Source organism: Paroedura picta, chromosome 6 (assembly GCF_049243985.1).
Source record: "Paroedura picta isolate Pp20150507F chromosome 6, Ppicta_v3.0, whole genome shotgun sequence".
NCBI classification, from domain to species: domain Eukaryota; kingdom Metazoa; phylum Chordata; class Lepidosauria; order Squamata; family Gekkonidae; genus Paroedura; species Paroedura picta.
Window position 1 is genome coordinate 83528747 of NC_135374.1, and position 17628 is coordinate 83546374.

The following is a 17628-nucleotide window of genomic DNA, read 5'->3' on the forward strand; positions in this document are numbered from 1 at the left end:
GCGTCAGATAGAAGGGGAAAAAACCATGCCTTCCACCAGCAGAAGTTATTGTACCTGCAGAAATTCTAGTCCAGACCCAAATCAAACTTACCATCATCAGATTCCTAATTTATGTGGAAAGAGTCCCTTCATTGTGTGTGTGCATGTGCATGTGTGTGTGCATGTGCATGTATAAAGTGCTATCAAGATGCTTTTGACTTATGGTGACCGCTTGTTCTGTTGGGGTACTCATAAATGTCACCTGTTTGTCTCACTCACTGGGGTAATTAGCAGCCCTGGTGGCTATATATACAAAAGGAAGTATTAACCAACCCCCCCTCCACTAATTTTTTAAAAATCCACTTTTGAAATTCTGTCATAAAAATGTCAGCATTTCATGGGGTTTAGTCTTCCCTACACTAATTTTGGAGGATGTGTGTGCAAGAACCAAGGGTCACTCCAATTAATTCATAATGCATGTTTTAGCTCAGTTACCTCTCAAACACACCCACATTTTCTCAAGGAGCACATATAGTTCTTCAACATGTGCTAAATGGCTCCTGTCAACTGCCTGTAAGGAAAAGCTGTCGGTCACCTCCGTTTTCCTCAGCCACACTGCTCCATCTGTTCAATTCTTAGTATTTTTTCTTATGTTTCCCATTATTGTTGAAGAGGCTGCACAACTGATTATGGATATGGCAGTGTGCACCTTCAAAGAACCTCTAACACACACACACACACAGAGCACAACTGCTGATGAAGTCACCTTTATGGACCATAATTTTCAGGTTCAGCTGCTGACTTCCAGAAACAAAAGTGATGTGGGAAAGCAGGCATCTTGTCCTTCCCAACAACAAATAGGAAAGATTTGTAGAAATTTATAAGGCAATATTATGTCTTAAAGACTGTAAGCACATTATGTGGTCTTGCTAGGCTACTGTGCACTGTGAGTGCACTCTAGCAAAGGTAAAGTGTTTCTGCCTCACAAAGAGAACACAAACATAAACAGAGGGGGAATATTATCTTTGAAAACTTGTGATGGGGCAAGGAATGTAGGTCTCTTCATCTCCCAGACTCACCATAGAATACTTACCGCAGCTGAGAATTGACGAATTACATTGATCTGCCTTTGTTTTATCCTGACAACACTCTTGTGAGGTAGATTTGCTAGACGGCATATGCCCAGCCCAAAGTCATCCAGTGAACTTTCATGGTTAGGTGTGTTAGGGATATGGACCCAAGTCTCCAAAGACCTAGCCTAACAACTCTAACCATTACAAACACCACTCCGGCTTGCATCACAGGTGAGGCTATATAAACATCTACATCATTGTTGGCCATGGCTTAAATGTTATGCTACTGTGTTAGAATAACCAAATTTAATTTGTGAATATTGTTGGCTGTTTAAAAGGTAAAGGTAAAGGTATCCCCTGTGCAAGCACTGGGTCATGTCTGACCCTTGGGGTGACGCCTTCTAGCATTTTCATGGCAGACTCAATACGGGGTGGTTTGCCAGTGCCTTCCCCAAGCTGGGTACTCATTTTACCGACCTCGGAAGGATGGAAGGCTGAGTCAACCTTGAGCTGGCTGCTGGGATCAAACTCCCAGCCTCATGGGCAGAGCTTCAGATAGCATGTCGCTGCCTTACCACTCTGCGCCACAAGAGGCTCATGGCTGTTTAAGTGGGATCTAAAAAGAACCTAGCAGCACTGTAGTTATCTCTTTAGAAGTGCTTATCTGTCCCTAATTTAAACTAAACATTTACAGCCTGACATGTATAGTGATACCATGACAACAGCAGCTAAAATGTTAAAATGGCACATTAAATGTGAGAAGAGAGATGACTGATGAAGTCCATGAAGGAGATGCAAGGTTGATATAGGCATGTCTGGAGTTTGCAGCTAGAACCAAAGCTTTAGTCATTGTTTCTCCTTTCGCAGGGAACTTCATGCCCATGGAAAAACTGTCACATGGTAGCTACACAGTAGCTACACAGGCTAACAGAAAACACTACCGGACACAGTACAAGCCATATGCTGTCCATTCCTCTTCAGGATAATTACTATTCCTGTAAATAAGGAAAACTAAGAAAATATTTGTTCGGCATTAGTTAATTCTGATTCAACCAAGGCTGCTCAGCTTCTCTTTAGCTAGTTCTTTTCAGGGTTACTATTACATCTGTAAACACCATCAAAAACATACATAATTCCAAAAACCTTACCAACTTTAATTAAATAACTAACATTTAACCTTACTCCAGTCCATCCCTTGAGTTCATGCTGTGTAATGCAATTCTATGCATACTATTAGAGACCACCAATTTAAGAGCACCCTGATATGAATCACAGTCTGAATGTTGAAATTGACTTGGGTTTTAATAGCTTGAATCAGCTTGCTGAATTTTCAGAATACCAGTGGAAGAAACCTAGCATCCAGAAGTCAAAATTAGCTCTCTTCCAGCAAAACACCAGCACCACCTAATGGCAAATATGATCATTTTTCCTGAATGAATCCTATCTATTTATACTCTGAATATACTATCTTAAATTCCAGATAGTGGTATACATCAGTTTTCTGAAATTGTTTTCGGTTAAGATTAGATTCACAGAATGCAAGAACTTTGTTGCCACATATTCCTCTCCCTCTACCTATATGCTATAGTTGGTGTCTTCTGTTTCAATATAACTGAAGCAGTGTACCTGGACATGAAAACTTATGCCAAGAATAAGACTTGGTTGGTCTTAAGGGCACCACTGTACCCTGACTTGGTCCTTTTGCTTCAGACCAACATGGCTACCCACCTGAATCTATGAACAAGAGACAGAGGCATTGGGGAGAAGATATACAGTGGATTTGTAATATGAATAACTCTACTTAGGATTGCATTAACAGTTCAACTACCTTCACCAAATATTACAGACAACTGCTCAACTGGGCTTGTCGATCAAAGCAACAGAAAGAAGGGTATGTTAAACATGTACTGCAATGTATTCTTATCAAAATAAGAAACCATATAATTTTATTTACAATAAATGGGTGATCTTTTACCCACAATAATTCCCGCCTAAGTTCTGTCTGGCCTTATCGGCTCTCTCAGCTTGCCATTTACAGATTGTATGAGAGCTCCTCACCACCCCACACCTAAACACTAGTCTTTCTTTCACTTCAGCTATACTGCTTTTCAGCATTTTGTGACTGATCTCTTGGCCTTGGCATTTAAAATGTTTAATAATAGTCCAACACAGCTGCCCGGGCTTACAAATAGATAGTCATCTACAAACACATACTACGTGGATTTGTAAGGCCTGCTTAGGGGGAGAATTTAAACAGAAAAGGCCAAATAGGTTTCACTGTAAACTGTAACTAAGCCACCACCATAATCTAACTTATTATATTATCATGTCCAGGACACTGAGTATGTAGATCACCTTAGTTGAATCAGCCTTTCCTGTTCTTACTTCATTTCCACATATAAAAAATACATCAGCAGAAACTAACATTTTCTTCCTAAAATGGCATCATAGAGTTTTCCAGTTTTTTTAATGTTGATCTCCTTGAAGCCAGCTGCCGAAAGCAGTGTGCTATATTCCGTGGAAGTCCGTTCTTTTCCTTCAGTCTGAACAAGCATATTGAGGGAATAGAGCTGGCTTTCAAGGGGCCCACTTTTGTCTTCATTCAGGAGAGTTTCGACCAGTAACACTCCACCACCTAGTTGGGATGCACAAAGCCAGCATTAAAAAAATTCAGTCCAGTCTTGCAGTTGTTAGAATATTAGATGAAGTCTTGAGAGCCTGGTTCAAACATTCAGCCATGAAGCTCATCAACCGGACATAGCCCAGCTGACTGTTGTGAGGATAAAATGTAGACAGAACTACGTATCCTAATGAGATCCTTGTGATAGTAAAATGAGGCTTACTTATTTATCTAGAGGCCTGTAACACGTCTAAGTGGGTCATCTCCTCAGGTTGCCTGGTACATCCACCACCCCCAGGCCAGCCGTGAAGGAAGTGTAGGCAGCAGGCATTTTCAGCCTACACTGCACTGGTGGTTTGGGAGGGACAAAGAGGGATTACGATGCCAGAGGCTTTATAATTGTATTTTACTGTTATTTTACTGGGGTTTTATTATAAACCACTGTGAGCTGGGAGTGCACCGGTGGTCAATAAACAAACAAACTTTGTTCCAGGGGGATGAATATCTGTTGAGAAAAGTTCAACCCCACACCATGCACTTTCTGTGGCTCAGTCATAGATACTTCAGGCTTAGTTTCTGATCTCCATTTTAAGGTTCTCATATAACAGTTGTTGGGAAAGACCTTTCTCAACTTGAGATGCTGAAAAGCTACTGTCAATCAGAGCAAATAATGCTAAATATGATTCCTAGAAAGTCAGGCTTTCCAACACTCAAAGTTCAAAACATAAAATAGTGTCAAGAAGCATGGTGAAAAATCAAGAAATCTGCCTCATACTGGAAATTTTTATCAAAAGCCAAATAAAATCAATATGGCTTTTGATTGCATTTATTCTTCCCCTCCCCACACACACACACACAACACACTCCCACCCTAAAAGCCTATGAGTTGGATACAACTAGCTTTTCTTCTAGAGAAAGGGAATAGATTATTCATTTTGACCACCAAAGAGGCTATGGTGGGGAGCATGGGGCCTACTGCAGTAAGCAGGGGATTTGGTAAGATATAGTAAAAAACCTGGCATGAACTACAGTTTCTTGTATAATCTTAGTTGAGCATAGGACCAGATGCAAAGACCCCAGTGCTGAGAATTCATAAGCACCCTGAACGTTAGCATCGTCATATGCATTGTATAGGTGCTCTTTGATGCTGTTTTAGCATTTTGAAGCCCTGCCTTATAAAGGAAAAATTCATTGGGGCATTCTGTATGGGTAGAACCATCAGCAGCTTCTAGCAATGGATTTGGTTGCATTGCCATTAAACTGCTAGAAATAATCTGCATAAAACAATGGTGCTGGTTTCAACCTCTCAAACTCAACATGACTTGGGACAGAAATGTCTGAAGGACTCTCAACTCACATATGTTTCTGCTCAGAAATTAAGAGGCCCTCCTGATTGTCCCATCAAAGAAGACTGATTGTTGGGTCCACAAGAGAGGGCCTCTTCAATGGCAGCTCCATAATTATGGAACTACCTGCCCAGTAGGGATGCCAAACTTCCCAGTGGGAGTGGGGGCCCCACTCCGAGACCCCACCTCTCTACTGCTGGTCAATGCGGGGAGGATTCATTGCATTAAGGGAGTCTCACCTGACATTTTAGTGATGCCCCCAATATGACTTCCAATGTGACCCAGAAGTGACTTAGGGATTTCAGAGCAATGCTCTGGTTTTGAGGCAAGGATTTGGTAGTAGAAGCTAACCTACCATAGAATTTTACTCCCAAAACTAGAGTGTTGTCCCAATGTCTCCGACATGCCTAAGTCATTTCTGGGACACACTGGAAGTCAACATCAGGAATATCACTGAAAATTAAAGTGAGTCTCCCTCCTCCAGGTAAGCCCACTCCCTATCCCCTGTCAGCTGCCTGGAGGGACCCAGGGATCCTACTACCAAGGCAGGTGTGTCTGGACGGAACATTTTTAATCTGTGGGAAAACATCTCGTTGAGTTTGCTAGCGGTCTTGAATTGTGATTTTAAACTTTGTTTTTTATTTATTTTATGTATGCTATATATATTGCAGACCCCCCCCCCATGGGGTCATGATGGGTCAGACACGACTTCGCAACTAACAATAACATGTATATTGCAAGCCACCTTCAGCTCCATAAGGAAAAATTGTCATCACTCCCAAACAGGTATTGGGAGAATCTTTAATTTTCCTATCTGGTTATATGTTACATCCAAGGGCAAGACAGGACCTGACTTTGGCAATTCTGCTGCTCCCCTGCAAACCAGTGAATGCTTGAGTGGAACTTAGAAAAGCAAGAACCTGGTGGAATCCAGGACAACAGGAGATGTTTTCTCTGTTTGTTTCCTCCACTTAACTTGCTTCTTCTCCAGTGGTTAATTAGCCCTGCTGTAATTCATTTCAATCCCCAGGTACAACTGATGGCTGAACCACAGATGAGAAGTACCCCCCCCCAATACACATACTTCTGTTTCTTTATATCTTATGCTACTTTTAAAGAAGATGAGTTAGACAGGTATTTTACCCATTGCGTACAAATACCTACCAGTTTTGCAAGCTCTCTGCACTTTTGTGAGAAGCTGTACACATTTCTCATCTGTCCAGTCATGGAGGATCCTTGCTAAAATATACAGGTCTGCCTCAGGAATGGAGTCTTTAAAAAAATCTCCTGTGTCAGAAAGAAGGGAGGAGAGAGTTCTGAATAAAGGGAATAAGAAAGCATGAAATGAAAAACTGGCTAAGACCAGAAGGGATTCCCTGGTTTGGTTTCATAAGAGCACAGTTATTAAAAATGCCAGTTCCCCCCACCCCTGAGTGCTTATAAGGTATATCTGGAACTACTTTGTACGGATTGGGAAAAGAGTACACTGGGGGAGTAACACTCCCTTATATCCCTGTTGTATCTCAAGTATAGACCTGCCCTGAAACAAAGAATATTCTGAACATGACTCCAGAAGGAACCAAGAGAGTAATGCTAAGCATGTCTACTTGTGGGAAACCTCCATTTTATTCAGCGTTTTTAGATTGCACTCTAGTTTACCTTCATGGAAATTGATCCGGCTTCCCTCTGAAGATACAAAATGCTTCTTTGCTGTTTCTACCACTTTAGGTAGATCAAAAATGGTGACTGTACAATTTGGATACAGAGACAAACACTCCTGAGCCAAAGCACCAGCCCCACCTTTTCAGAGAAAAATACTAATTAAATTCAGATCATCAAACAACACACTGCAAGGCACTATATCCTGTTCTGAAGCTCCTATGTGATTTGGATCCACTAATTAGTATCAGCAGAGAATGCATGGAGAACTTGTGTTTTCCATTTTCATTTGACCACCGTAACACCCAACAGGGAACTCAGGTGGCAACACATGCTGCTACTTAATGTCTGTGGAATTGAGACATGGGAGATAAATTTCTTCTTGCAATATTTCATCAAGTCTGGCTCCAATGCCAGAGGCCAGGGTATAAACTGCATGGAGCTTTTATTCCAACACCAGATCGATTCAGTCCCTGCCCTCTACACAGAATGCGATTTCCATTTGGATTTTGGGCGATTTAAATTTTCCTTCTGCAGCAAGAAGGATTGATCCAGAGTGACCCTACCTTTATTTTGTGATATCTCAGACTGCTTTTAATCCTCAATATTCATTTGGGAAAGAAAGCTCCATGGTAGAGAACCTCTGATAGGCTACACCTGATCATGTGACATGCTTGCCTTAAAGGAGAAGCCCCTAATTTCTCTCAACTTCTGGATTTTTCCTCCCTCCTCTGCCTTTTTCGATCCTCTCCCCCTCCCCTCCAAGAAAAGAAAGAAGCTCCCTGCCTGGGTCCTCTCCCCCCAACCTTCAAGAAAAGGAAGAAAGAGGCTTGCCTCCCTCCCCCCCCCTTCTGAGCCTCCCTAACCATGTGCAGAAGACTTTCCTGTTTCAATGGAGGGAGGGGGGAGAAGAAGACCCGAGTTCAAAGCGATCTGAATTCAACGAGATTGAAAATGGAATAAAGAAAGTAAGTGCAGACTCTGCCCAGGTGAGGACAGTGGGTGGTCAACCGCACTGGTGGGATCACATCCTGAAGTTCTGATGGATGAGATACAAAGTGCCTTGTCTAAAGGTTAAAGTCAATAGATACACTTCTGGAACAAGACAGAGCCCCAAATACTGTTCCTTTTACTGTATCGATAACACACCAATATTTATTCAATATGTTAATTAAAAACCCTCGGTAAAAGACAGAACTGGAGTGTGAATTGTGACAATAATGTCAAAAGAAAGTACATTTTTACAATTAGATTCTATGATATAAGGAGCTTCTACATAGCCAGGGAAATAATTAAATTGCATTCTTGACCTGTGTTGGAACCTAAGTGTGTGGAGTTGAAATCACAGCAAATCTCTCCATATCTAAGAAATGAAGCTAACTAAAAATTCTGACAGAACTTACCTCCAAGATCATAAATCATAGTGAATGGAGTGAGATCAAATGCCGCTATCACATCTTTGCCACAAATGCTCCAAATTGCGTTCAAGCCCGACATGAATTTTATCATTTCTTCTTCTGATCTAGACATTCCAAGTTATATTTGCAATACATTTATGGCATACATCCACAAGGTCTCACATTAGACAAAAAGTTAATCTTAATCCTAAATTTTATGAATGTGTAACAAGCACATCAAACTTTTAGAGGGACTTGATATTTCATCTGTTGACTCAGTCCTATAATGGTAAATGCACGAGAAAGTGCATAGTTTGGCGAAAGCCAGTTTGGTGTAGTGGTGAGGAGTGTGGACTTCTAATCTGGCAAGCTGGGTTTGATTCTGCACATGCAACCAGCTAGGTGACCTTGGGCTCAGAGCTCTCTCAGCCTCACCCACCTCACAAGGTGTCTGTTGTGGGGAGAGGAAAGGGAAGGCGAATGTAAGCCGCTTTGAGACTCCTTTGGGTAGAGAAAAGTGGCATATAAGAACCAACTCTTCTTCTTCATAGGTCTACCAACCACTAGATAGTACTTGGTATTCTGGAATTCCAGTTGATCTCCAGACTTGGGAATCAGTGCCTTGGGAAGAAATGGCAACTCTGGAGGTATCCCTTGTCTCTCCAAACTCCACACTTCCAGACAGTATTCCCAAACCCTTTGATGTGTACTAATTTACTGTCAGCTGGAGAGACCTACCTTTGTGCAGTTTTAGACCTCATTTGCTACTTCCAGTGCATTTGAATCTGGATTCAAATTGCCAGTGAGGATCTATTGCCCTTGAGGACTATCATCACTTTCACCCCAACTGTTTTCTCTGGATCAGATGCTGATGGAATGTGGAGCCCCCCCCCCCCCCCCCCACACACAGCAACATGATGTTGTATTGCAAATTTTGGCTTTTCAGCAATTGTTCTTTATCTGCTTTACTACAATCTGTCCAATAAAGCATCTCTTTTGACTAAACTCTTTTGACACTTTGCAAGCATAAAACCACAACCTCATTAGTGTCAGCTTTGTCACAGGTAACTGGAAATCCTCTAAATCATTAGAGGAATGTCTATGCCAAAGTGTGGAGGGGAATTATTTATCTGGAACAGAGGAGGAAAGAGGAAGGATAGCATGGCCAGAAATGAATGTGAGATTCATCTTATCTGTAAAATGCTGTTTTCCTGTGTATTATCTTTGCTAGTGATCGTTTCTTTAAATTCTTTAGAATATGAACAGTCACATAGGGGTCTAATGCTATTAGAACATAGGTAATCCACTGCAATGCCTTTTTGAGGGTTTCAAAGAGGTTCTATGGGAATTTGAATGCGGGAAATATGTATCACCATTAATACTTGCCACTTACATAAACCATGGTCCAGTTCACCACCTTGTTACATAGAAGCCTTACCTGTAAAGTGCTTCAAAGATCTCATTCGATGAAACACCAAATGCTCTCTCAGATTGGTTTTTTCCTTCCCTTAAATTAAAAAATGTTAATTTTATTACATTTTACATTATAGTGCATTAATAGTACATTTCCCACAAATCAATCACAACTGCCACATTACATTTCTTAAGAAAATAATGATATAAACAACAAAAGAAAACATATGTATATAAAACAAATTAAAGGATCAAAATAATACAAAGTATATAAAACCTTGCTTTTTTTTCTTTACCTAAAAGAATACACATTTAAATATAATAATTTTTCATCTCAGTTAAGCGGGGTTTTAGAAAAGGTTTCTAACATTCATCAAGTCATGGGTTTCTGTCATCTCTCAGCCTCACCAATTCTGTTAACTTAGACAATTTGCCATGATTTATTTAATCCATTCTTTAAAATTTAAATATCCTTTTATTTCCCATTTTCTTGCTATAATAATTTTTGCTACAGTGAATATCTGTTGGCCTCTGTATGTTAGTGGAATATTACTTGGGAAGAGCCCTAACAATATAAATTTTAGATCTTTTGAAAGCTCAGTTTTTGTTATACATTTCCCCATCCCAATATGTTTCTCATCTCTCTTATCTCCCATTACATTACAACACCCATCTAGTTTTTCACATGTCAATTATTTGTTTCCTTCTCAGAATAATCTTACAATAGACAAAACAGCTTAATAATTTGGTATCAACCCTCATTACAGAAGCAACAGGAGCTACACCCTTTCAACCTTCCTCACAGGGTTGTTGCGAGGCTAAAATGGAGACTGATGCAAGCTGCCCTTGGGCACCGTAGGGCAAACCAGAGCAGTTTCATCATAATTAGCAGAAAGGTGGGATTGCATGGAACGTAATCCCACCTTCCAGCAAAATAACACCCTCACCACACACCCCTATGGGAGGGACACAGCATGCTGTGGAGTATGCAGCTCTGCAGCAGTGCACCAGCAGCAGCCCGAGTGGTGCTGCTGGTGCGGAATCAGTCTAAAGAACTACATTAATTTCAAATGAAGCTTCTTGGGATGAACTTGCAAGAAGCATTATGTCTGATTGTTTTTATTCCCCTTGTTGATAGTTACTTTAACAGTAAAAAGGCAATGGCACTATAAAAGACACTAGAACCCTATTACTTTTCACATTAGCATAATGCTTTAGCCTGGTTTTCCTTCTTCCATCACAAGATGCAGAGCCAACGGGTATCATCAAGCATCCTCCTGAGATCCGCTGTACAAATAGTGTTGTTATAACGCTCTGTCCACTTTGGGAGCATCAGATAAGCACAATCCCATAAAGTGTTTTTCAAAGTCTGTGATTTGAAATACTGGCCAATGACAACCCAAGATGTGCAACATTAAACAGGCAGAAGCATTAGTATAGCAATACCATTGTGATCACACGCAAAGCATAAACACATTGGTACGTTTCTCTCATAATTAAGAGAATCAATTATAATTCTTTCATAATACATCTTTCCAGATTTGCCTCATGGCACCATTCCTTATAAAAGAAATGCAGAAGTTAATTACAAGGAGAAATGAAAATTTGTGATATTTCTGTTGCTGTCATAAATGCACCTCATTCCTTACCTTACAGCATCTGTTAAATAATGCCAGCACGGATAGATGGTTTTGGAGTAATACATCAGATTATGATACTGAGACTTTGGACTTGATTTTGTGAGGCAGAGATGGGATATTTCTGTGTTTCCATAAAATGCTAAACAGGAAAGAAGTGGAATTAATTTACTGTACATAATAAAGTCTATTTAACATCTATGGCTCCTTTGTCCACCCTAATGCTTTCTCTTCACATTGGCTTGTAAGGGGAAATGGGGAATATACAGGAGACTCCAACTCATGAAGAACCAATGAATTGTTGAAGGCTTAACTGTTTATTGTGGGTTTTCCAAGTTGTGTGGCCATGTTCTGGTGGGCCCCCTGGACATTCACCTGGCCTCGACCAGGGCCAAAGCTTTTTCAGCCCTGGCCCCAGCCTGGTGGAATGAGTTCCCAGAAGAACTAAGGGCCCTGCTGAAGTTATCAGCTTTCCGCAGGGCCTGTAAGACAGAGTTCTTCAGCCAGGCATATGGTTGCCAGGTTGAAATGCAGAATTACCATCAGTAGATCCCCTCTGGCTGGTGAGATCAGGTCCCCCACTCCTAAGGAAAGAGCTCCACTCTGCTAGCTGGACAGGGATGGGAGGAGGAGATGGGGGTTAACTCCAATCAATAGCCATCTTTAAGCCATCTTTAATATGTTTTAATGTGCAGGTGATAGTACCAAGGACAGCAACCTTTCTTCCATACAACCTTCAATTTTTTTTTAAGAAACTAGAAGATATCTCCCACTTTGTGCATAGACCAAGACAGAAAATGGTTGGTCATACTGATTCCATCCAGGCATTGTTACCTTCTCCTTTTTGGACCTCTATGTTTAGGAGCTTCAAACCCACACATGCATCAAGCAGTCTCTCCATCCCTTGGAGACTGGTATCCAGCTCTTCAGCAATAGCCTTTGCAGACAAGGTCTCTTCTGACTTGCTTAACAAGTCGAAAACACCCAATTCACAGGCTGCAAACATAACCTAAGCACCAAAGAAGAGAAGGAATGAAAGGTACAATGGGGTGTACCTGGCAGCATTTAAACTGGAAAGGGAGACATTACAAAGGTTAACTTTGTCTCACTTCACTATTCCCCATCTGGCAATGTCTGGTGGAAATGTTGAACATTTCTGTAGTGGGCTTTCCAATATTCTAATAATTTTATGGGTTTACAAAATCTATTTCAGTGATTGCAAAGACGAGAACCACTGAGAGTTTTTAAAAAACATACACACCCACGGATTCCTTATTTTTGCACTATTGGACAGTTATTTAGAATGTAAAAACTATAACAGAATTATCTTGCCATCTGCTTTCTTTCCACACTGTATGCTGGTGTAAGGAAACATATTAACCAAGACCAGATGTCTTTCCTGGACAGCACAAGCTGGTAAATGCCAAGCAACTATATGTTCTGTGTAAATATATATATATGTACAGATGGTAGGAAAGCAGCATGGCTGTTTTTAAATAATGTCTTTGGTTAATTCTGGGGTTTTTTTAAAGCAGGAAATTTAAAGCATGTTTTCCTTCCAGTCTAAGCATTAAAGGATTACAGCTAAATGATGTTATCAAGAAAGAAAGTTGAATACATTTGCAAGTCTAACAAATTATATTGTTTTACCAGATTCTTAATTTTCAAAAAAGGGATTCACAATGAAACAGGCATGTTCTAAATTCATTGTATTTAGATATATTCAGATGTTGGTCAAGTTCCCAAAGACAATGCCAGTTTTGATTCTTAAAACAAATATAACTGCAGTGTCAAAATCCTATGATTATGATAGGTTAAAAGGAAGAGCTATTTTTTTTGTACCCCGATTTTCACAACCTGAAAGAGCCTCAAAGTGGCTTACAGTCACCTTCCCTTCCTCTCCCAACAACAGACACCTGGTGAGGTAGGTGAGGCAGAGAGTTCTGAGAGAACTGTGACTGGTCACCCAGCTGGCTGCACAAGGAGTGGGGAATCAAACTTGATTCTCCAGGTTACCAAACTGGCTCTCACTCTTGTAAATCTCATGTAAAGTTTCTACTCGTTTTGATTACACAGCCACAGAAAACTACAAGTGTTCCTAGATTCAGTAATGTTAATATTACCTGTAAGTCTTACCTTTGATATTAAAAATCCATTCTGGTATTGAATTAATGTCTGAAGATATTCGAGGTCTTCTGAACAGCTCATGTTTCTACTCTTCTGTGACAGGAATCCTCTTTCCTTCTTCATTTAAATAAGCCTCTGCCCTGCTGGCACAGATCATTTGGGCAGCCTAGTTAACTATATTAATGCCAATCCCTTAAATATAAAGCTCCAAAGTCTGAACTCTTGTGAGTTTCATTTGCTCCGATTACAGTTGGACCTCTTGGAATGATTGCCGGTCACAAGTTAGAGGAACAATTTTAAAACTTGACAAAAGAAGCTTTAACTATTGAAAGTTTATACCTTGAAAATTTGTTTGTATTTTGAAGTGCCATTGAACTCAATTACCCACCTGAAACTAGTTTTTAAATATGTTATCTGCAGAATTAACCAGTCACCATCAAAAGCTTACAGTTTACAAGATGAGTCAACTCCAACGGAAGCAATTCATATTCCAACATCTTTTATTTTTTAGCTTTTTATCAAGCCCTAGGGATAGATTAGAACAAGTTTATCTCTGTCACACAGGAGTTCTTTTCTCAGAGCACTGATGAATTTGTCAAGGTTTCAAGTTTTGCAAGGGCCAGGATGCCCTGTGGGGCTCCCATGGATTAGCAAGTAATTTGCTAATGATGTTATGAGTCAACATGACTATTATTAAAATACAAATGATATTGTGCTGCATTGGCCCATTATGCACGGCCGCCGAAACGGCGATTTCGGGTCACATGGGAAACACGGAGGGGGAAGAAGCGAAGCAAATCACTTATGCACGGGACGGGGTGTGAAGGTGGCAAAACCCAGAGTAACCGATTATGCACGCGGTGACCCCGGCGCCGCTTCTGGTTGCGCCCCGGTCACCCGGAAACTGCACTTTCTTCCACATTTCGCTAACGTGGCTTTTTTGGTGGCATGCACCGAATCTGTGGCCGGTTGCAGCCGGCACCGTGCGTTATCGGTGATTTTAGTCGGCGCCATTCCACCCTGAATGTGCGCTATCCATCTGGTAGCAGCGGTATGCAAACAAGGGGTATTTATCATTGCAAAAAAGTAAATAATCCTGACTTCTTCAGTATCAAAAGGACAGATTTTAATATTAATTTGGAAGGCTTTCTTGTTGAAAACCACGAAAGGCAATTATTCTCCTTCTTCAACTCAGAGAGCAGATGCTTCTCTTGCGGATATTCAAGATAATCAGCTAAAAGGATTTTCTCGAGCAAAGCTTCTTGTGTACAGAAAAGGACTGTTACCAGTAACTAAATTGATGGAATAGATTGTGCACAGTTTGCAGTTTGTGAGCAGTGAATGATGATTACTGTAAGCCCATACTAAAATATAGAGATAGCAAATTAGAATTGCTTTCGCTCCCTAAGAAAACCTTAAGGTACAGATTCTAATACCCCAAAAGCTGTTAGTCTGCAAGCCTCTCTGAACATAAGAATGCCATATTCCTATCATGCAAAATATCTGAAGCATCAGGCTTCCTAATGTGAGGCAATGTGTAAAATTATAAATAAGATTTTAGCTGTGGTTTCTCCTCACCTCCCTCAAATCAACCAGCTCAAATGGCCCACCACTGGAAACTTTCACAGCAGAAAGGCAAATATACAGTATAGAGAAGAGCATTTGTTTCTTCTCTTTAAAACTTCACACTAATTACAAAAAAGGGACATTTTGATTGAAACACAATGTAGAGGCCTTTCCAGGGGTTTGTATGTCTGTGTGGTAGTTCTCACTGGTACCAAGTACCAGTACTGGGGTGGGGGGAGCTATCATGCATGAGAATGGGTGGAAATCGTGGAACAATGGAATACTATGTGGTTGAAGGATCTTAAATTTACTGTAAGCTTCAGTCTTCACAAGAATTTTTATAAAATGATGTACCATTGGTATATGTCACCAAAGAAATTAGCTAAAATGTATAAAAATATTTCAAATGTGAACAACATGAAGGGATATTTTAGCATATAAAATCATAGAGTTGGCAGGGCCATACAGGCCATCTAGTCCAACACCCTCCTCAATGCAGAATCAGTCTAAATCATTCATGATATGTATATGACATGTCAGTGCTTAAAGACCACCAGTGATGGGGGGCTTACTATTCCAGCATGTTTATATCTTGTTGAACTCTATCTTTTGGGGGTGTTTGTTAATCCCAGTTCGGTGTCATCTGCAAATGTAATGAGGTCACTCCATCCCCTCATCCAGATAATTGGTAAAAAAAAGTGAAAAGTACCAGACCCAGTACCGAGCTCTGTGGCACCTCACTGCTCACCTCCCTTCAAGTCAATGAAACATCATTAACAGCTACACTTTGGATGCAGTTTTCTAACCAGTTCATTATCCACATAGCCATCCAAAAATCCAATCTGCATTCCTCACCTACCAGAACATCATGGTGAACTGTCAAGAGCCTTACTGAAATCCAGGTAAACAACATCAATTGATTTCCACAATTTAGTAAAGCTGTTACTCTGAGAACCAGCTTGGTGTAGTGGTTGGAGCGCGGACTTCTACTCTGGCGAGACAGGTTTGATTCCTTTCCCCCCACATGCAACCAGCTGGGTGACCTTGGGCTAGCCAGAGCACTGATAAAACTGTTCTGACCGAACAGTAATATCAAGGCTCTCTCAGCCTCACCTACCTCACAGGGTGTCTGTTGTGGGGAGAGGAAAGGGAAGGTGATCTTTAAGCTGCTTTGAGACTCCTTCTGGTGGAGAACAAATTCTTCTTCTGTCAGAGAAGGAAACCAGGTTGGTCTGGCAGGATCTCAGAGAGATAAATATATGCTGACTTCCCCAGCTCAACAAACTGTCCTTCAGATGTATACAGATCTTTAATATCTTCTCCATTATCTTCCCTGCAACTGAGATCAGACTTTCTGGCTAGGAGTTTCCTGGTCATCTTTCGTCCCTTTTTGAGGAATGGGATAACATTTAGGGGCTTTTTGCACGCCTTCAAAATAGCACAATGGTTGCCAATTGAAAACGCTACTGATTTGCTGTTTTGTACAACGTCGTCGACAATCTGCCACACACCTGAAACCAATCTGCAAAAAGCGCTTCCTTGTAGCGCTTTCAGGGAAATCCCCAAAAGTGGATTCACCCTCCGGAAAGCGATACACTCCTGCAACCAATCTGCAACACTAGCGAAAAAGACCTGTGCGTTAACATTGTTGCGGTTTCCCCTGGCTCTCTTCTCTGATCTTCCGGCGAAGCGATCGCCATTTTTTTTTCTCCGAGCGAGCGGGGATAAACGCACCAGCGAGCCTCTTTCAGTTTAGAGGCTTCCCCGGCTTCAGTCCCTCCCCTTCAGTCACTAAGCACAAAGTACAGAGAAGCCCGTTTGCTGATGTATTTTCACTTTATTTTTTACACATTCATTCAGCCGAAAATCGGGCCCGTGAGAGGGGGGGGGATTTTTTTTTTCACTCGGAGGGAGCGTGGCAACAATCAAACGACAGCTCAAACACACCAGGCAGCTGGATGGGTCTCTCCGTTGCAACGAATTAACACAGATTCGTTGCAATGGGTCTGTTTTTTTTTTTTTAAACCTTTCTTAAAGGGAAAGGGGCTGTTTGGGAGCATGCTAACGGCTGCCCATTGGCTGCTTGACGGCCAGGGGCGGGACGAGCTCGGCAATAGCGCTTCCTTTCTAGCGATTTCTGCCGAGACCGGAAGCCTGTGGGAAACGCTACAAAACGCAACTGGATTCCACTACAAAGGCAGGTATGCATAACGACGAATTCCACTATTTTAAATGGCGATTTTTCATTCAGTGCTACAAAGATTCCGGTGCGTAAAGCCCCTTACTCTCATTCAGTTTTCTGGCACACCTTGAATCCTTCCAAAGGGCCACTGTTATTTGCTCTCCTACGTTAGACTTCCTATGTTGGACGTCTCCTCCCCCTTGGGGCTTCACTTTCAAGCTCTCCTGATGAATCTCCCCAGGTTCCTGCCATACACATTCTTCCCAAACTTGGATAAGTAAAGTCAATCATGTGCTAGTAGGACTCATTCTAGAAAACCTATTTCATGGTCCCAGAATCCAAATCCCACCAGCTAGAATCACCCATACAGTTAGCAGTCTGCCTTCATTATCTTCAGCTCCTGACTCATTCCCTTACCATGACAGGCAGGATTGGAGAGATAACTTGAACACCCATTTGTTTTAGCTGCCTTCCATGATATTCATAGTCAGCCTTAATAAATGCAATCCTGTTCATGGCCATGTTTCTTGTACCACAAGGACCATCACAAATGCGCAATGATTCATAGGTTTGTTGAGTTTCAGCATCCAGCTCATAATATCTTTAATCTTTTCACCTGGCAAGCAACA

The 17628-nt window shown here is 41.2% G+C and overlaps 1 protein-coding gene across 2 annotated transcripts; it reads right to left on the minus strand.

Moving 5' to 3' along the window:
- Positions 1 to 1509: 1509 nt before the first annotated feature.
- ASMT (acetylserotonin O-methyltransferase) lies at positions 1510 to 13710 on the minus strand. 2 transcript variants are annotated; one of them, XM_077343335.1, is made up of 8 exons: positions 13261 to 13710; positions 11959 to 12133; positions 11137 to 11266; positions 9513 to 9581; positions 8081 to 8199; positions 6678 to 6818; positions 6183 to 6305; positions 1510 to 3687 (listed from the first exon to the last, which is right to left on the minus strand). In XM_077343335.1, exons 1-8 carry the CDS (start codon positions 13372 to 13374, stop codon positions 3473 to 3475), a joined length of 1086 nt encoding a protein of 361 aa, XP_077199450.1. In that variant the 5' UTR covers positions 13375 to 13710; the 3' UTR covers positions 1510 to 3472. The 2 variants fall into 2 exon arrangements, with proteins under 2 accessions (XP_077199450.1, XP_077199451.1); XM_077343336.1 differs by having other exon boundaries at positions 13248 to 13352.
- Positions 13711 to 17628: the final 3918 nt, after the last annotated feature.